This window comes from Triturus cristatus, chromosome 7, assembly GCF_964204655.1.
Source record: "Triturus cristatus chromosome 7, aTriCri1.1, whole genome shotgun sequence".
NCBI lineage: Eukaryota > Metazoa > Chordata > Amphibia > Caudata > Salamandridae > Triturus > Triturus cristatus.
Window position 1 is genome coordinate 487,050,523 of NC_140590.1, and position 21,430 is coordinate 487,071,952.

The 21,430-nt window shown below is 42.6% G+C and overlaps 1 protein-coding gene across 5 annotated transcripts in view; it reads left to right on the forward strand.

Moving 5' to 3' along the window:
* The window catches only part of PIK3R5 (phosphoinositide-3-kinase regulatory subunit 5), a 287,692-nt gene that overhangs the window by 240,940 nt on the left and 25,322 nt on the right, over window positions 1-21,430 (forward strand). For all 5 annotated transcript variants that reach the window (XR_014966525.1, XM_085616833.1, XM_085616832.1 and 2 more), the window contains exons 15-17: window positions 7,409-7,485; window positions 10,706-10,799; window positions 16,866-16,948. Coding sequence is in view for 4 of the 5 variants with exons in the window: in XM_085616833.1 (XP_085472959.1) it covers window positions 7,409-7,485; window positions 10,706-10,799; window positions 16,866-16,948 (254 nt within the window). In the remaining variant the exon portion in view is untranslated. The remainder of the gene's footprint in view (window positions 1-7,408; window positions 7,486-10,705; window positions 10,800-16,865; window positions 16,949-21,430) is intronic.

Consider the following 21,430-nt stretch of genomic DNA (forward strand, 5'->3'; position numbering starts at 1 on the left):
CCAAAGAACTGTGCTCAGAAGAATACTTTGCTAAAGAACTATTTGCCAAGAAGAAACCTTACTTGAACTATTATTTTTCCTTCCAAAGAGTATTTATTAAGACTGTGGTATATTTTTGTCGTTATTTGGTCTTGTGCTAAGCCTTATATAAAAATACTATTTTTATAATAACTTCTGTGTCGTGTCCATCTGTAGTGTATTCACTTTATTACTGTATGTGGTCATAAATGCTTAACACACTGCCTCTGAGATAAGCCTGTCTGCTCTGCCAAGCTACCAAGGGGGTAGCAGGGGTTATCTGAGTGTGTAATCCCCTTTCCCTGACTAGAGTTGGTTGGTCCCTATTTGTCAGAAGTGTATACCTCTGCCAACTAGAGACCGCCGGTTCTAACAATCGCATTAACCAATAGAGGTTTCAGAACATACAATAGTGTATTTTTCACTGATTGGTTTAACTTTTAGTTATTTTTTAGTTAAGGTGACCTTTATTTTATATGGAGTTACCTGACAGTGAGAAATGAACACAATAGTTACAGAATATTTTGCTCTTTTTAGCCTTGCCTTTGATTCCGTGTTCCCACTGACCATGTCCCCGTGGCAGTATCCATACTTTTTTTAATGCACTTCAAGCACTTCATTGAAAGCCGAGCCCAGTGTCTGGCTCGGATCTTAAACCTTGTTCACAAGCTAATCCCTGATATGTTTGCTGTGTAAGTCATCTAACAAACATCATGTAAAATATGATAAAATTCAAGAGAACTGTATGTCTTTAACATGTGAAGCACTGACACTAATATGCTACATTAAAGTCTATTAAATCAAATACAGTAGGTTTTTGTACAAGTAGTATTCGGAACCCATGTATTTTGAAAGTGCTTTCATATGCATTAATGAAGAAAAAATAGTATTAGTGAAGTAAAATATTTGTCTAAGATCACACAATTTAAGCAGAGAAGCCATGATTTATCCTGGTGTTCTAATTTTACTTTGTACAAATCAGCCAGGAAATGGGTATTTGCCTTTCTTTATGTTAAGGCTTTGTTTTTTACTTCTTTGTACATGTTTCTGAAGTTCTATATATAGCATGAACTCAACCCAAAGTTATTGGAGCACTTTACATGAGCAGCACTTTCATTACATAAGGTCATATTTATTGTTTATAGGCATGGGAGATTAAGTAGTTTGCCCAGAATCACTGGATGTTAAGCCGATACTAAGGTTCAAACCTTGTTCCCCAGTTTCAAAGTCAGCAGCCCTTGCCCTAACTCCACATCCTGTGTAGAGGGAAGGGCGCAGGCAGAAGTCACATGAAAGCTCGGCTCGTTTTGGGCTTGAGGTTCCAACGGGGCTTCGAGCTGAGCCAGGCTTCAGTCTCAATCCTGTCTGAACCTTTCATAATAATAATAATAATAATTCCATATTTGTAAAGTGAAAATGTATCACCCCTAATGGTATCCAAATGGTGGGAGCCGTCGGGGAGATTAAGTGAGCTACTGCCCAGAGTCACATGTTGCCACCGGCGATCGAAACCTGAGCCCCGTGCTCCGGAATCAGCCGCTCTGGCCACTGCACCACACCTCTCCCTTTCAGTGGCTTGCCTACCTCTAGAATAGCTATATAATGTCTAAAAAATCAGTGATATTATCATATGATGTCCTGCCTTCCCTTACCTTCATTATGGACCTTTTTGTAGCTATTGTGTCAGAGTAACCTGTGATCTGTATTTATTTCACACATTATACCATTCAGCCTACAGAATTGTACAAAAACACTTCTAGTTTTAAAGGGGATTTAGAAAAATAAATTAATCTAGTCAGTGACTTAAGTGCACTATGTGTGACGGGAAGCATGGAATCAAATCCCAGATTTCCTGCATTGCTAAATTGTGTGATCTTAGTCAAATCAATTTACTTCATATGTATAATTTACTTGATAGTGACATTTGAGAGCACTTTCAGCTAGTTCAGTTTAAGATGGACTGTGCACAAAAAAAAAAAACACTTCCAGAGCAAAAATATTGGCCATGATGTAAGGAACACCAGATAATTGGTTCACTTTGTTCACTCTTAGTGTTGACAAGAGGAGGGGTTAATGAATGTTTTAAAGTTCATGTTTAGAATCTTTCACTTCAAAGAAGGCGGCAATGCAATTTTGTGATTGAATGAACAAAACTGAAACACTATCATATGTTTTTTAAAAGATGTTATTGTTGTATGCCAAAAGAGGTTACATGGCATGATGGTAGCCAGATATGTAGCAATGGATCCTATTGTACAGTTACAAAAGAAAAGTGTGAGGTATGAAGAGCTAGCATCATTTTTGTTTAATGTTCTGTAAAACAAATTGACCCATAATAAATTGTCCCTCCCCACCCCCATGCCCAGTTGCAGCTGCTTTAACCATCAGCATAGGGAAGCAGAGGAATGAGCCCTGTGGTGCATAGAAGAAAGTGTTCTAGAGGTGAAAACATGACAGTATGTCGTAGATAGGTGCCCTTAAACTACTGCCTTGAGCAGTTGCCTAGATGTGGCGAGGACAACTACTAGATACAAACTGTGTGTGTATGTGTCATCCGGGTTATGAGGGGAGAGTATCATCCTTGGTGTAGTCTTTAAAGCCCTCCACCAAAATATCCCACGGCTATGCAATAAAACATTGTCTCAGAGTAGCTCATTTCTCCCTTTGTAACAGGGTGCTCTCAGATCGAAACCAAGAGAGCGAAACCTTGGTCCAACTTACAGTAACCAGAGGAAGTGAATCCCCCCAGAGCAGTGCAATATTGCGTTTTGCTAGAAGAGCCGAGTTGAGGAACTTGGTGGAAGGTTTCTCAAACTTAGTATGCCCATTAGGACTACTTCTGGGAAATTTGTTGGTATATGGCCCATTGTGGTAGACAGCACCTTGAGAACTCTCTGCCAGTATGAAAGCAGTGTGGGGCAAGAAGTGTTTATGGCTCCTGCCATTTCATTGACCACAAAAGCCCACAAACCTATATGCTTACCCCTCTGTATCGTTAGGTTGTTTCACAAGTTGTATCATAGTCTTTGAAAGAGTTGAGACTTTATCTTCCAGTTCGGTCTCAGTTTAAGTGATTCAGTCAACTGCATCCTCAGTTATTGTCACAACAGGGAGACGTCCGTCCCCACTTCTATGATTTTCAATTCAAAAGCCTCCCCAGATTAGATCTCATGCAGAATTTTGACTGCTTCAAGCAAGATGTGTTCCCCCACAGTTTAGCACTTATGCACGTGCTACCGCGGCATCCACACAATGGGACTTAGATCTGTGCACTACAAGTACATTGAGGGCTCACATGTAGATCCTGGTACCCCCTGGCCAAATGGTGCTTGATCTTTCAGCACCAAGGTATCCCTCTTCAAAGCCAGTCGCTAACTACCATGATGCTCCTCCAGTGCTTCGTATATGTTCTTTTAAGGCCATTCATCTGAGGCCAGAACTAAGGGGGAGGTCCCCCAGTGGGTCAGGAAAAGAGGCACCGCAAACACATGCTGGAGGCTGGGAACAATCACCTGGACCTTGACCAGAAAGCCAGGTGAATTTATGGTGCAGTTGAGTGGCACTCACCTCTCCATCGGTGTCCCTCTCTTCTGAGCTCTACTTGAGGACAGCTGATTCGCCTGTGACCACCTTGCTGTATGGGAGCCTGCCGACACTGGCACCCATGCCCCACAGGTCATATACAGAGTTTGTCTCTCAGCACAGGCCTCCACATTGCATAAAGAGGAGTGGGTCCAATCTAGCACAACAGCCACAGGCGCACTCGGAAATCTGTCTTGTCAAAGAGATGGACACAGCCAGAGCCCCAGTGGATAGGATGAATCCCCTTGCCTCTTGGGTGAAGCTAGGGCAGATTACGATGGAGTATGAATCGGGGGAACAGCGGGGATCTCGTAGGCACAGCCTGTCATCTTGGTTGACCCCTTGGAGAAAATGTCGAAAAATTGAAAGTAGGAACAGAAATATTAATTTGGCAAACTTGAGCGCTAAATCTAATGAACCTTCACGATGTAGACAAGAATCATTAAGGAGGCATATATTCAATATTATGTATGCTAGTTGTAAAGCAAGACAACTATTATATTCAATATTTTGAATTTCCCCTTAGGGAGAGAAAATAAAGTTTTTCACATTATATGCTAAGTATATATTAATTATGTATTACGTAACTTAGTATTTTAATGTTGTTCTTTTGAACAGCTTACACTGTTACTGACACATTGTTTTTGCACTACTTTTGTAAGTAGACACTGTCTTACATACTGCGTATGTAGATTTAACATAGCATAACATAAACACTACAGTACACCATACCATAGTATGAATAAACAAGATTAACTTAATGATAAACAGATTAACACACACAAATAAAACCGTGAAAAGAAGCAGCAATAATACAACACAAGCTTACAATAATATCAACAAACAAGGTATTTATTTATTTATTTCCTTTCGAAATCACACCATCACCAATAGCTGCATATCACTAAGACTAGTGAAGGAAGAAGGAACAGGGATCTCGTAAATCAACAAATAAAAGGTTTTTAGGTTCGAGCTGAACTCAAGATGATTTTTTGTTTCTCTGCAGTAGAGGAAGATTATTCCACGACTTAGGCGCAAGGGAAGACAAAGTTATTTCAAAGATAGGCTCTTTTCTTCTGTGTTACACATAACAAAATCTATTAATCTAATTGGCAGGAGTGGAATGTAGGGCTGTATCAGTGAGAACAATTGTGTTTTTTCTAGTCTACATGAAACATAACAAAAACAACCAGATAAATATAAATATGTAGCCCAAGAAGAAACAGCAGACTAATAACAAATATAGAAACAATAAAAGTCATTAAAAAAACATAAAACAAACAAGCATGTTCAAGAGCGTTAAACAACTTGTGTGTTCCAAATAAGGAACTATACCATCTATAAAATCATAAACTATGGTATGACTATTGTATTTGTTTTTCAATTACTTAGCGCTTATACCCTCTGGTATCAATTCTTTGAATTCTCATAGTTGTATGTTTTTTATGTTTCCAGTGTATCCCCATGACCTCATGAACATTTTGGTTCTTTTAAAGAGACATGTATTGAGGATTGTAATGTTAGACTGTACCAGAATGTCTTGGCTAAACATTGCCTGACAAAAACATTGTGTCCTCGATATCATTTATAAGATATCGCCCATTTAGAGTTATTAGTAGATCATTTACTGAATGTAACAATTTTTTGTCAGCAAGATTTAGGGTATGATATTTACATCAAACTGCGATATTCTGACAAGCAAGCCAATAGTAGTATGTTCCGTATTCTGGATTGTTTGAACAAGTATTTGTGTGCCCCTTCCATATGTGTCCTGCATGTTTTGGTCACCTTTTTATATTGGCTGACAGGTTAGAGGATGTGTTAAAGCATATAAGGTTTGAACTATTGTTGGAGGTATTTAAGATCATATCTGTGCAAGTTTTTTTGACTCGTGACTAAGCTATGGATTTGTGACTAAACCTCAACCTAATAGAATTTTCTGGTGATAGGAGTGACATATGAAAAGTTGGGGTTGAGAGTTCTAATGAATTTGCGATTGGTACATTAGTGTTTTAAGTTGATCATGGTACAAGATCTCAGCATGGTTCATTTTTGCCCAAATTATCGCCATTATTTTTCCGAAGCACCTTATTTCTCTCAGGACTTTTTACCCTGCCTCAGAAGTGTCTGTGTAACAATGGGTATTTTGGGTCTCGAGACACGGGGCAGATAAGTAAGCCAGAATGTGTTTCTCATTGCTAGTGGCAGAGTCTACTAGTAGTATCTCTTTCTTGCCAAGTTTGAGCCTGGGCCAAATTGCATCCACCTAGTGTTATATTTATAGAAATGTGGCTTTGGGATTTGACCAAGTGCCCAATGAGGTTCTTCTTAAATGTTTTAAGCGAATTTGATCAAATGTTGGCAATTAGGTAAGGAAAAGTTCACAGGATGTTTGAGAAAACATATTTTTGAGGGACTTAAAACATTTTGTGAGTTTTTTGCGGGTGGGAGGGTGCAATTCACCCAGTTCGAATTGCACAGATCTGCTGGTCGGAAAATAAAGGAATCATCTCTCTCTTGCCTTTTTGTGATTCTGCTTCTTTGATTCTGTCCAGTAGTATTTAGCATCTATCATATGAGAAGAGAGTAAAAAGGCCTAATGTTATTTTAAATCATGTATGCGAAGGAGAACTGTATAAGTGTTGTTTCATTGGGCTGGAACCAAGTTACCAGTCGCAAAGAAGGTTGAAGGTATGACCCCTGCTTGTTGTATTCTGAAGCTATGGATCCACTGCCATCGATGTGTGGACTGGGTTGTTGTTTCATGTGCATACGCATTCTTCGACCACATTTGATGACCATGCACTACCCCTGTAAAGCATGGAGTTTGAGCTCTTGATGGTATGGGTGACCCTGCTGCATAGAAACTGAAGCTAAAGTGTTGTTAGAAATAACACAACACGTCCAGAATCCTAAAGTCCAGCTAGTGTTTGATGGAAAATAAAGGCCAGCACAGCACAAAATCAAAGACAATTGTCATTAGAACTGTTCAGAGCCCTTTCTAGAAAATGGTCAGTTGGATCATGGAGCTAAAATTAATTGAAAATCAGACCAATCTATATACATTTGTATGTTTTTTGTACTTATCTAATCAGGAGGAGGCCTGAGAAAGACAGCCTTAAGGAGAAGATAACATTCATATATATTTAATACTGGGTTCATCATTCTCCTGAAATCCCGCTTCCACTTGCCAACTTTGAAAGCGAGGTTGAGAGCCTAAGAAATGTGCAGTGGTACAACCCTAAGCCCTGTGGTTTCCGAGCCTACCAAAACCGTGAACATTAGCACACATGTTCACTGCCACAGGAAGTTTTAAACAACTGTAAAACGACATACATGTTTGATTAAAATTCTGGGCTATGTATACGAGGAGTAAATGAACATGATACTGGCAAGATTGAGGTTTTCCTCACTAGAATGATGAGGCTCGGGTATATGTTGATTGTTGCTTCGGTGGTTTGTTGAGAGTTTAGATTGGGGTGATAAAACCTGTGCCATTTCTAGCCTCTGATATTGACTTCTGTTGTTTCCTTTAAGTTCAATAACATGTTTTTGCTGATGCCTGAATATAATTTACACCTAGGGGCTTCTAATCCTGTGATTGTTTTTGTGCTTTTAGCTCTTGGATTAACCATTGTTGGTGTGGGCTTATTCTTATTCTTATTATTATTGTTATGTTTTGCTAAACCATTTCAGCAGTGATTGTGTGGTGGTCGAAGTGGTTGTGCACATGCTGCACAAACAATGGAATAAACAGTAAAAAACAAAAAATAACATGAATAACACATTGCTTTTTTGTTATACACAGGGCCTGGCAGCAAAAGGCTGGGTATTTATGGAGACCGGGAAGCTATTCCCCTAACACTACAGATCGTTCACAGCAAGGTACAGTAATGTTGGGATTTGAGGGAATAATGCATACATGGTGGACGCCTTGCCCTTTAGGGAGTTTAGAACAGCAGGAATTTCCAAAGCTGTGTGGGTAGAGCAGACGTGGCCTGTGCTATGGATAGGAGGGGGAACAACCTTTACAACGCAACTTTTACAACGCACTACCATTACAACGCATTTTTTACAACGCATAATCCATTACAACGCATGATATTACAACGCATGACACTACAACGCATTTTTAAAAACTACCTTTACAACGCATTCCATTACAACGCATACTACCATTACAACGCATACCATTACAACGCATAATATTACACTATACTATCCAACACTTACCCTACTGATGCACCCCCTGGAGTTAGAATAGTAATTTTTACCCCTATACTATCCAACACTTACCCTACTGATGCACCCCCTGGAGTTAGAATAGTAATTTTTACCCCTATACTATCCAACACTTACCTTACTGATGCACCCCCTGGAGTTAGAATAGTAATTTTTACCCCTATACTATCCAACACTTACCCTACTGATGCACCCCCTGGAGTTAGAATAGTAATTTTTACCCCTATACTATCCAACACTTACCCTACTGATGCACCCCCTGGAGTTAGAATAGTAATTTTTACCCCTATACTATCCAACACTTACCCTACTGATGCACCCCCTGGAGTTAGAATAGTAATTTTTACCCCTATACTATCCAACACTTTCCCTACTGATGCACCCCCTGGAGTTAGAATAGTAATTTTTACCCCTATACTATCCAACACTTACCCTACTGATGCACCCCCTGGAGTTAGAATAGTAATTTTTACCCCTATACTATCCAACACTTTCCCTACTGATGCACCCCCTGGAGTTAGAATAGTAATTTTTACCCCTATACTATCCAACACTTACCCTACTGATGCACCCCCTGGAGTTAGAATAGTAATTTTTACCCCTATACTATCCAACACTTTCCCTACTGTTGCACCCCCTGGAGTTAGAATAGTAATTTTTACCCCTACACTATCCAACACTTACCCTACTGTTGCACCCCCTGGAGTTAGAATAGTAATTTTTACCCCTACACTATCCAACACTTACCCTACTGTTGCACCCCCTGGAGTTAGAATAGTAATTTTTACCCCTACACTATCCAACACTTACCCTACTGTTGCACCCCCTGGAGTTAGAATAGTAATTTTTACCCCCTATACTATCTAATACTTACCTTAAATGTAATTTAATATTATGCGTTGTAATGGTATGCGTTGTAAAGGTAGTATGCGTTGTAATGGTAGTGCGTTGTAAAGGTATTTTTTAAAAATGCGTTGTAGTGTCATGCGTTGTAATGTCATGCGTTGTAATGGATTATGCGTTGTAAAAAATGCGTTGTAAGTGCATGCGTTGTAATAGTGTGCGTTGTAACGTCATACATCCGATAGGAGAGGTATCACATCACTAATGCACTGACCCTAGGGCAGACATACTATGCCCTCTACTAATCCCAGATGTAGCTGTTGCACTGGTACTGTTGTGGGCATGAGAAATACAGTGTCCCAATGGCAGTGTCCCTAATACAGACATGCCTAATGCGGTGCCCTGAGAGCAGACAAATCAATACCAGTTTTCCAAGGATGGACAGGATGAATATAGTCAGTCATAAAGTCATTCATCATGATTGCACTAGTCCTAGGGCAATAATGACTAAAAATTATCCATAGACATACATTACAATTGCAGCTCCCCTATGGAGACTTACTAATGCAGTGGCCATAGAGGCGACCTGATGGCAATGCTCGTAGAGTGGACAGGATGAGTATAGTGACACTAGAGCCGATGAACTGATAACGGTGTGCCGAGCGTCCGCTTCATCAATGCAGTGCCCACAGGTATAGGACAGTGCCTCCAGCTGGGCAGAGCTCCTCGTACAGACATAACCATACCAGTGCCCCTTGTACAGACATATCCATGACACCGGTCATAGGGCATACATACAGATGTAAGTGGTATGCATAGATTACCACAGTTGCTCCACATCTGTGGGGCAGGTTAGCCATCCCCAGACCTGATGGAACGGTCACTCTTATGTTTGTATGCAAGCTTGATGTCACCCTCATGAGTGGGGTGTGATCAGCTAGTCCATTACTGATATCTAGTCACTGCCAATTGGACCAGCATGCTGTGCCAAAGAGATCTGCTACACCCCGCTGGGCACCGGACGCGTCCACGTCACCCACACCAGCAGGTCCTGACTAGCCATCTATTCTGATGATTGGTTGACGTCTTATAGCGAAGAACCCCTCACAACTGCCATGTAAAGGGCAACGGTTATCCAGTCCCTCCTAAGCATCACCGCCCAGGTCCAGAGTGGGCAACCTCTTGCCACGGCCAGCATAAAACTGAGAATCAGAATATACAATAATCATAAACATCCATCACACCGCTAAGCACTGCATCCCAAAGAAGATAAGAGTACTTCTAAAAACACATCCCACTGTGGCTTAAAAGAAAACAAAGACAACAATCTTCCAAGCACACTCTTCGCACGGTGCCGTATGCCACACAGCTCGGTAAGTGTTTCAGCTTCTGCTCAAGAGCCCGAGGTACAGGGACACGGGCTGACCTTGTGCACGGCGGTACTCTTGGCACGGATCTGAGCCTGGCTCCAGGACCTTTAGTCCTGAGCTGAAGTTTGGTCATTTGCAGTCCTAGGCGGATTCCCTTACTTGCTACAAGGGCAGCCTGGATGAAGCAGTCTGCTGCCACTACGGATCAAAGAGGCGTGTTCGCTCTAGATGAAAGATCTTAAGCAACAAACAAGCAAACATAACCATGTCAGACCTTTGCTCAGGCTGTACTCCTGTTGCTTTGGTCTTTTATACCGTGCTAATATGTCACTTTAAACCCTAGTGAAAGCGCCTTGAAGACTTTTCATCCACCTCGGTAGATTAAACTGTCTGGTGAGATGCTTTTGTAGGACTGAAGTGACATTTTCCTAGTACTATAAAGTGCCGCTGCGGGTCAGTTGTAACACATACTCTGCTCTCTGTGAGGTACTAGTGTGGAATACTAGCTCCACCCGTTCTACCCATTTGCCCATTATAACAGAGGTCCGCTTTCACTTGCCCCTGTTTCCCCCTTTAGGGATGATGAATCTCAGCATTCCTGCTGCTCCTACAGTCTGATTGGTGACCTCTTTCTCTTCTTCCTCCCTCAGACTGCAGTGAGTGGAAGAAACCGATGGACTCATGGTGAGAAGGTCTGCACGTCAGTGAACCTGAGAAAGTCTTGCAAGCTATACGAAGAGATAGGTGAGTGTGATGGACTTGAGTAAACAGTTGAAATAGATTGGTGAGTGGCAAGAACTTAGGTAAGCTGTACGAAAGGAGAGGTGAGTGTGCTGAACCTGAGTAAGCTTTAGAAAGGAAAGGTGAGTGTGTTGAACTTGAGTAAGCTGTAAAAAGGAAAGGTGAGTGTGTTGTACTTGAGTAAGCTGTAGAAAGGAGAGGTGAGTGTGTTGAACTTGAGTAAGCTGTAAAAAGGAAAGGTGAGTGTGTTGAACTTGAGTAAGCTGTAGAAAGGAAAGGTGAGTGTGTTGAACTTGAGTAAGCTGTTGAAAGGAAAGGTGAGTGTGTTGAACTTGAGTAAGCTGGAGAGGAAAGGTGAGTGTGTTTAACTTGAGTAAGCTATATGAAGAGATAGCTGAGTGTGTTGAACTTCAGTAAGTTGTACGAAAGGAGAGGTGAGTGTGTTGAACTTGAGTAAGCTATACGAAGAGATAGGTGAGTGTGCTGAACTTGAATAAGCTATACGAAGAGATAGCTGAATGTGTTGAACTTCAGTAAGTTGTACGAAAGGAGAGGTGAGTGTGTTGAACTTGAGTAAGCTATACGAAGAGATAGGTGAGTGTGTTGAACTTGAGTGAACTGCTCAAATAGATTGGTGAGTGTGCCCAACTTGAATAAGCTGTACGAAGAGATAGGTGAGTGTGTTGAAATGAGTAAGCTATACGAAGAGATAGCTGAGTGTGTTGAACTTGAATGAGCTTTACGAAAGGAGAGGTGAGTGTGCCTAACTTGAGTATAATGTACAAAGAGATAGGTGAGTGTGCTGAACTTGAGTAAGATGTGCGAAGGGATAGGTGAGCGTCTTGAACTTGAGTAAACTGTTCAAATAGATTGGTGAGTGTGCTGAACTTGACTAAGCTGTACGAAGAGATAGGTGAGTGTGCTGAACTTGAGTAAACTGTTCAAATAGATTGGTGAGTGTGCTGAACGTGAATAAGCTGTAGGAAGACATAGATGAGTGTGCGGAACTTGAGTAGGCTGTACGAAGAGATAGATGAGAATGTTGAACTGAAGTAAACTGTTCCAATAGATTGGTAAGTGTGCTGAACTTGAGTAAGCTGTACGAAAAGATGTTTTGGTGTGAGTGACTGTTGAATGTAAGTGAACCAGGAACTGTACAAATAAGTGAGCATGACTGAACCTGAGTAAAGTGTATTATTAACCTAGAATTAAGTGCATGTGTTTGAAGCAAAGAAACTTGTATGAAGGAATGTGTGAACGTGTGAGTAGTCTAAGTAAAATGTTTGTAGAATTTAGTGTGAGCGGCCTTGAGCAAAATCAACAGATGGAGGAGTGTAGGGGGGGGGGGCTGGCTTAGCAGTTCGGCTGGACTGTTCCCATAAGGAACAGAGTCAAGACTGATATGACATATGGCTGGGTCCAGACTGGGGTAGTGTAGTGAACAAAAGAACAATGGATTTAACCCAGATCTCTTGACTGGGGATGAATGTTTGATTCATCCAGCATTCCATCCATTGTTTGCTTCTGCTCCACTCTAAATTTGACTACTAGTGCTTTAGAGAAGGGGTGAAAAAATATAGGAGACACAATGCCTATGTATTTTATATTTGGTTCTCTCATGATAGATGTAGAGTTTGGCAGACATGGTATTCCATCCAAAACTTAACGGAGTACCCTGTCCTTCAAACTCTCATCCCACCTGCCTCATTTAGACGCAGACAGGCTCTAAGCTTTCCATTGACAAAGCTCCTGTTGGCACAGTCGACCAAACGCTTTCTCCAACAGTCCACAGAAGTAGGTGCTGTTAGAGGAAGGCCATTACAATGCCCATCCTATTTAGGGTGGACTGTGTAATGTCCCTTTTTTCTGTCCATCCCTGTCAGGTAACACTTGGCAATCAGGAACATACAAAAACAAATAATGACCCCCACAACTTGGGAGGGACAAAAACAGTTTACCTTCGGAAGTAACTCCCACAACCTGGGAGGAAGCTCCCAGGGTGTGGGTAAAAAATTTTTTTTTCAGAAACAAATTTTGGACATTTGCTTTTTTGAACTTTTTATGGTGTATAAAACGAAATGATTTTGTGAAACAATTTTTTCTATGAAGGAGGAGATATTTTTGTCCAATCAACAAGGCATTTAGTCTGTATATGGGGGCAAGTATGAGTGGATGTGTGTGTAAGAGGACAGCTTGAATAGATAGAATGCCACAGGGAACATCTTATTGTTACTTGTCTCAACTCAGTTCCCTTTGTGTGAGAAGGTTCTCTCCCTATTGTTTTTTGGATTGGATGCTGTTACAACAATAACACCGATCAGCTTTACCACTTAGAGATTCTGGCCGGTGTTCACACTCCCTGCAAAGCCAGGCATGAAACCACAAGGCCATTTGTGATAAAGTGGAGGGGATCTCAGCGCGGGAATTCCATTCTGCCCAACTCGTAATCGGGCCATATTCCGTGAAAAGTGTTTTTTGTTCAGATGGTTGTGTGTGACGAGTGTTTTTGAACTGAGGTACAACAAGACAACAGCACCAAACAAAACTTCACATTACAATACAACCATACTACAATAATACACTAGCAATACGATAGAACAATTAACAACACGAGAAAAAAAACAGCGAAAGCATTAAAAAAAGTACACACACACAACACAAAACAATATAACACACCAACAAATAGCAGCAGTGACAACAGAAGAACAAAACCATTAAATAATAGCAAACCTGCACCACACAACATATTAACCTAAAAAAAGTTACAGCACCACAATAACTAAAATACACATTAACTCTAACATTGCACCCTACCTACTCAAAACACACTAAAATATTAAAACAAAACAGTAGCATATCACATCACAGCATATCCCAATATTAAAACAATGAAATTGTGTTGTGTTTTTGTGTTAGGTTGTGTTGTTTTTGTATGAGTTGATATTTTGGTGCTTTTTTGTCATTATTGTCTTTTGTTGTGATTGTATTTTATTGTGTTTTGTTGTGGAGTGTATTGAGTTAGTGCGTGCACTGTTGCATTTCTTATGTGTTGAATCATCGCGCTGTGGTGTTTCAGTTATTATTGTGCTGTACTATGGTGGTGTTGTCATTGTTCTTTTTTGTGTTTGGTTATTGCAGTATTATTGTAATCATACTTTCACTGCAGGCTTAAACTATCAATGGAGTGTGGTGTTTCCTCAGTTCAGCTAGCACGATTTGTTAAATTGCAAATAAACAATTTACAATAAATACACCATGCCTTTACATTAGCACTTTCATGTTCACTTTATGTGACCTGGCACTAAACTTCTGGCTTTGCAACAAGTTACAACCCAATTTTGTCTAAATTGATAGTCCAATACAAATCACTCCTTCTAGAAGTGCCTCATTTCTTTTCTCTGATCAAAATCACAAACACTAATTTTTTAGTAAGCACTATATATGGTCTGAACGTTTCCATGCGTTGCCAATAATAATGTAGTCCTATAATGAATTTGTGAGATTGTTGTTGCAGTCAAGGACATTTCTGCTAGATGGCACTGTTTCCACACAAATCAAGTTGCAGCTCTGTGCAGTGTAATCGGATATATTATCAAGTCGGACGGTTTATCCTCAGGAGCTCTGGAATCTCATTGAAAGAAAACTCGACGAGATATAGAGAAGTCGTTATAGTGGCGAGGCCGTGGAATAGCTGGCAACCGGGTGGAGTCAGGAAGGAGTGAAAGATGCGCCTTGAAGCTCTTTGCTGTGGTTTATGTATTTGTGGCCACGGATTTAAAATCGCTCTAAATAGTACCATCTTGTAAAATAATAACGTAGATCTGATGTGATGTGTGCTTCTATGGGCCTTCATCTTGTAAGCGCCATGAAACACAACGTGCATCATTACACCAGCTCAATAATTCTCATTTTACTGACCTCGGAAGAATGAGATGCTGGCTGTGCCCTGCCAGCACCCAAAGTCACGAGCTGCCCCATACACTCATATCTCAGCAGTACTAATCTTCCGGAGAGGTTTACCGACAGAACCCTATAAATACATTTAAAATATTTGAACGGCATAAATATGCCTGTCAACTGTGGACGTGATTTTTCTCTAACCCTGGGATAATCAGAAACTCTAAAAGCATAGGGCCAGATGTACAAATATTAGAATAGTTACTACCTAATTGCAATTTTCAGTGAATTGCAATTTTGTAAATCGCTATTCCTAATGTATGAAACTCACTGAGTTTCATTTAGCAATTCCTAGTGGGTGGCAAATCCACCTACCTTATGAATATTAATGAGGTAGGTTGCAGTTTGCAATCCATTAGGAATAGCAGCCATCACAGGGACGGTGGCCTGCTGAGGTCAGCAGACCACCTTGTCTGTGATTGCTTTAAAATAAAGCATTCGTCTTTTAATGCAGCCTCTTTTCCTTAAAGGAAAACGGGATGCATTTAAAAAGAGAGAATTGAAACATTTAAGATTAAGGGGCAGATTTATGTTAGACTTGCGCCACTTTTACGCCGCAGGTGCGTCACTTTTGTGACGCAGCGGCGGCATAAACGCTGCGCCACGTTGCGCCCTATTTACATCGTGACGCATCTATGGAGATGCGTCACGGTGTAAAGCCCTGCGCCACATTAAACCTGCGTCAGGTTTAATGTATGCAGGGTGGGCGTTCCAGCGGAAAAGCCTCGGAAAAGTGACGCAGTGAAATCTACAAGATTTCACTCAGTCACTTTTCCGACGCTGCTGCGTCAAAACCTTGCGCCTGCTTGAAGCAGGCGTAAGGCATGACGCAGCATGTTAGGTATGGGCAGCCCCTAAACATTGCTGGAGTTGCGTCGTGCTTGCGACACGACTCCAGCAATGCGCCGCCCTTACGCCATCAGATGCATCACGCATCTGTTTATCCTTGCGCCACGATGCGCTGCATTGTAAATGCGGCGCATCTGTGGTGGCGCAAGGGTAAACTTGCGTGACACATCTTTCCTGGCGCATCCCTGCTGATTTGCAGGGATGCGCCAGGAAACATAAATCTGCCCCTAATTTTTTAAGAGTAGGAAGTGGGACCGCTGGCTACTCTTAAAAAATATTTGTGTTTCATTCTCAAAGGGAAATGGGTCCAACTGGGACCCTTACCCATTTGTAAAAGGGATACCACCTCTTTCAGGGAGTCGGTAAAATATGAATGTTTTGCAACCGTAATTTGGTCACAAAACATTCACACATTCCATTCACATTCGGTATTTGGAAGGGAGGACTTAAACACGCCTCTTCCAAATACATAATTGCAAACGCAAATCGCGATTCGGTTAGAAGTTACCGAATCTCAATTTGTATTCTGTACATTAGAAGTAGTTGTTTTGCGGTCCCAAACAGCCCGGTTCTGCGAATTTGGCGTTTGTGACCTCAAAACAGCTTTGTACATCTAGCCCTTAGTTATTAAAAAGGGGCCCTGTCCCGCATGCTCTTTATGATTGCAAATGCCAATAATAGCATGTGTAAAGGGGGATCTGAGCAGAGGCTTGTAGGCCTGCAGCGAAATGAGACATGCTATCATGCCAAATCCTTTGAAAGGCTGGTAGGGTCAGGATAGAGTCAGTTGTGTGCCAGGTGTTGGAACAACACTTTCTAGATTTTGGCTTTGTCCTACCAGCCTTCTATAGTCACCTGTTAAGACCCAGGCCTGGATGATTTTCCCCAGTTCTATGAATTTTTCAGAAGCCAATCCTCCTGAATATGTGATCTGCATACAACCCCAAAATACTTTGGTGAATGTACTGGATATACAGCTACTATAATTAAATGTTGGAGCCACTGCTAGGCAAGTACCTAAACGAGGCTTAGGGACTTTAGCAACTATTATAGCGTGAGGCAGAGGAGCTGCAAGGCTATTTGTACATTCCAGCAACTAGAGGAAGAATGTTATAAATTAAAAAGGGGGAAACAGCAAGACGAGTGTTAGAATGTCAGATCAGAAGGTCCGTACCAGCCATTATTGGGCCTGAGCCACATCGTCATCTTCTGTGGACCTCCCAGCATTCCAGTGTTCTAATATCTGCCATCTTCATCTTCTAGATTCCAAAATGGAGTGTTTGAACCTGACTGTCACCGAGGTCATCAAGAGGCAAAACTCCAAGTCAAAGAAAAGCCTGAACCAGGTAACCCCTTACCGCTCATTCCAATAGCTGCCAGAAGCAAACCCTGAATGCTAACTGAAGATACAAGGATGAGTGTCGCACCCTCGATCAGGGCTGCTGCTTTAATTCACGTGTTGTTTTGTAATCAGTACCCTGCCCAATTACACCGTGAAGTGAAGCTCTTTAGTTTCAGTAATGCTGTGATGGAATTAATTATCAATATTGAGTAAATGTGATGACTCACATAGTACTTACAGAGAGTCTCTTGTTATATATGGAAGGTTCTACAAGCATTGTATCTACTGAACACTAATGGACTAGTGCCTGACCCTCCCTCCATTTTTGATTGGGAGGGGGCAGCCATTTTGTGGTTCAGCCGGACACTGGAAAAAACTAATTTCAAACTGGATTCAGTGTGCTTTTGCTGACAGGAACTGGTTGTCATGAGTGGAAAAAGGCAGCTGCTTCAGACCGCCGTTGTCTGAGTTTGGTATGGGCATAGTGACGCCCAGCTCATGCATTCACAAAGAGACTTTGGCGGAGCAATTTGCCATAAATGACAGTCAGTTCAACAGAAGCGGTGGAAGAAAGACTACTGTCAGCTAAGCGACACAAGGAGACTGGCTAAGTGTTAGTCCTTTCCATTCTCTGGCCTGGTGATCAGGACGCCACGGCTGCTTCACTAGCTGTGACTGAAGTTGATCACTTTTCACTAATGGTTCACGAGACATTCCTCCCTACAAGAGAAGTGACTCCACCATTTCAAAGATAAGAGTGCGCTGTACACTGTACATTGAGGGAACAGCGTGGAATATACCTCTCAGAGCGCAGTACCTGGTGCTGTAACTGACACCGTGTTCTCACTACCGTATTCACTAATATCTTTAAGACTGCTAGAGTGAAAGAGAGAGGGTATGCACACTGAAAGCTCGAGCCAAGTTCGATCCAGATGCCTAGCTATGGCTCATCTCGAGGCCATATTAGACCCTCTCGTCCAAACAGAGACAAGCTTTCATGTGGCTTCTGCCTGCCATGTATACACTAGCCCAGTGATACTCAACGTACGGCCCGGGGGCCACTTGCGGCTCTCTTGACCTTTAAATGCGGCCCCCTTGGTGAACAGCAGCACCAGCTGCTGTTTATTTGCTAGCACTAATATTTAGAAAAATATGTTAAATAAATGGCCAATCATTTATTAACCTGAAAATAAATGCTTGCCCATTTATTTAACGTTTTCAACCTCCTTACACATTCCATGACCTACCCAGACCCCTCCCCCCACCATGCTGGCATAAGTGTGGCCCTCGGGCACACCACAAATCATACTTTGTGGCCCCTGGGCAAATGTTTGTGAGTATCCATGCTGTAGCCTAATGCGCTAAGAATTAAACTAAAAACATTAACCCTTGAAGTAAAACAGGAAAGGGAAAGTGATAACCATCTAGTGACTGAGTGGCACAATGTGCAGTTAAAAAGCCTGGGATTTTTAACAGCTTTCCTGCGTGGCCAAACTGTGTTATCCTGGGCAAATATTTTATTTCACAGAGCTTCCTTTTTTAGGTCTCGCCTGACCCAGCGCATGCGCTGGTCTGGCGAGACTTATTGAGAGGGCTCCAAAAAGTACTACCAGGCCAGCCTGGAGCTACAGTGCATGTGCGCGGGCGCGCGCGCCGCGCTTTACCGCAATTACTTTCACTTTAGCGGCCGCACGGCCACTTTGCATAGCCAATAGGTCTCGCTTTTGGGACCTTCTAAGTATTTAGTTATGCAACTGTTGCATGGCTAAACACTTATAAGGTCCCAAAGGCGAGACCTATTGGCTATGCCAATGCTTGTTTCTTATTGTAGTTGAGAACACTTTGAAATACGTGAACTCATGGTGCGTGCTATATAAGCACCTGTTGTGTATCTGATTGAATTAGGTTATAATGTTGTTCGATGTTTGAATCAAAGCAAGATAAAAAGTACACATGACTACTGACTCGCCTCATAACGGTGTGGTTGTCATGGTAGCGGCTTGTGAGCTCAATTATTTTTACGTTTTTAAAAACTGTCACTTTTAATAAATGCCTCTCAATGCAGCGATATAATCTGATGTGCTAAACTGAAACGCTTCTGCATGTTAACCCCTTCCCCGCTCATGACGGAACCGCTCCGTCATGAGCCACGGTTGCCGTGTGCTCATGACGGAGCGGTTCCGTCATGCCGCGACCGTTGGCGGCTGCTCCGCCCACGCGGCGCTGTTTCCCCGCCTGTGCGGGGGGACAATGCAACTGGGCGGAGTCATGACGGAACCACTCCGTCATGAGCACAGCTCAACCGTGGCTCATGACGGAGTGGCTCCGTCATGAGCACAGCGCCACCGCGCTGCCCCCCCACACCCCCCAGCGCTGCGGCGGAATTCCCGCCGCAGCGAAGGGGTTAAAGAAGTACACTTTTTTTTAATTTGAACAGCCTTCGGCATATGTTTATATGGAGTTTATTGCAGAGTATACGTGCCACACATTTCCAGGGCTCAGCTCGTGCATGGGCTCTTACAGCCAGCTGTACCCTCGGCTCGGCTCCGGGCTCAGCTCGTGCATGGGCTCTTACAGCCAGCTGTACCCTCGGCTCGGCTCCGGGCTCAGCTCGTGCATGGGCTCTTACAGCCAGCTGTACCCTCGGCTCGGCTCCGGGCTCAGCTCGTGCATGGGCTCTTACAGCCAGCTGTACCCTCGGCTCAGCTCCGGGCTCAGCTCGTGCATGGGCTCTTACAGCCAGCTGTACCCTCGGCTCTACTCCGGGCTCAGCGCTCCCTGTTATCGTACCGGCTTGCCCACCTCTGTGCATATCCACGTGCACTACTGTAACAGAGTAACTCACTTTCGTTTCTTACAAATCTTGCTTGTGAAGTCCCATATCCTTCACCTGCACCAGAGCCCGCTTCTAAAAAAACTGCACCTTTTACGATGGTACGCCACTTTGCAAACTTCTGTAAATATAGTACATTTATTGATCTCCAAGTCCAAACAGAAGCCTGGCCTTCTAACAAGGGCTCATGTATTGAGAATAAGGCCGAGCCTCCTTACTGATCCTCTTTGAGTCCTGTTCTGAACACCAGTGACAGCTGCCAAACAGAGACAACCTAGAATTCAAGGCAGGACATCCTTTACGGAATTGAAGACTCCGGGCCTAATTTAAGGTCTAGTGGACTTGTAGTGTGTCAGAAATGTGACGGATATCCCCTACGCCTTATTTTAAATGCCATCGGATATAATGCACTTTTAATGAGGCGGATGGGACATCTGAACTGGCCCCTATGCTTGTCAGCATCCCGTCTCACGTTGCATGTGAACTCAGACGTCTACATATTCTCATGTGATTGTTAATGCTGGCCAGGATGAAGCCAGGAGTTACTAAAATATGTCATGTATTGATACATTACTTATGCAATGCTTCTCCTGCCTGCCTCCAGGTCAGTGCTTTGAATAGGCAGGTGCTGTCAAGCACTGAGCACCGGCACTTCTTTAATTTTACAGGGAGAGTACCTGCACCTCTCAGCAGAGGTGCAATGCATAGAATGGGAGAGTGTAGGCAATTGTGGGAACATGGCTGCCTGTTATGATTTACATGAAGGGACAGTACTGGCCTGACTATCACTTTACATACTGGGACAGTATTGGCTTGGCTGTGCCTCTTTACATGCTGGGGAAACTGTCCTGGCCATGGCTATTTATGCGCCAGGTCACTGTGGGAGCTGCCCTTACTTTGGAGTTTTACATGCTGTGGTGAGGTGGAACTGGCCTGGATGTCAGAAAGTGCAATGTATCTCCAAAACCTGTACCTGTAACAGCTATGGCATTACCGCCAATACATGTAGTACATTTCTATAAAAATGCTCTGTTCGTCCCCATTCATTCCAGCATTGGTTTGTGAGTATAATCCCCAAACCTTTCCAGAGGAGGGCTGAGCATGCTCACTTTGCTCGCTTACTTGGTCCAGCCTGGGACTGGTTTGAAAAAAGATGCAAGGCTGACCACAGTTTCCAGTGAAGCCCTGTGCACAAAACTTCTCACTGCAGAATGTTGGCAGTATGTTGGCCTCCGGTGAAGGAATCCGTGGTGTTCGGGCTCCTGGCAACATGCCCCTAGAGCTAATGCCCTCATGAGACCGGTAACATATTTGCCTTCCAGGGGACAGTCTAACAGTCTGTCACTACCATCTCAGTAGTGGTATTTTTCTATTTCACTCATCGTATCTAGATATATAATGCAACAAGTAACGTTATACCTACAATGATTGTTAGTTGCATAAAATACAGAAGCAATAACTGTTTTTTATATATAATTTGAAAATGCTTCAGTTCCGAAATGATTAGACAGTGAAATAACTAAAACGAGTCTCTTTGAAGTTAAATCAAAAGCAGTGAAGGGTGGCACTGCTGCAGAGTTAAGATTTCCTCCACCCGCCTCCTCTCCCAGGGTGAGGGCAAAAATGGAGAGCCTGATAGGGAAACGTCTCAGC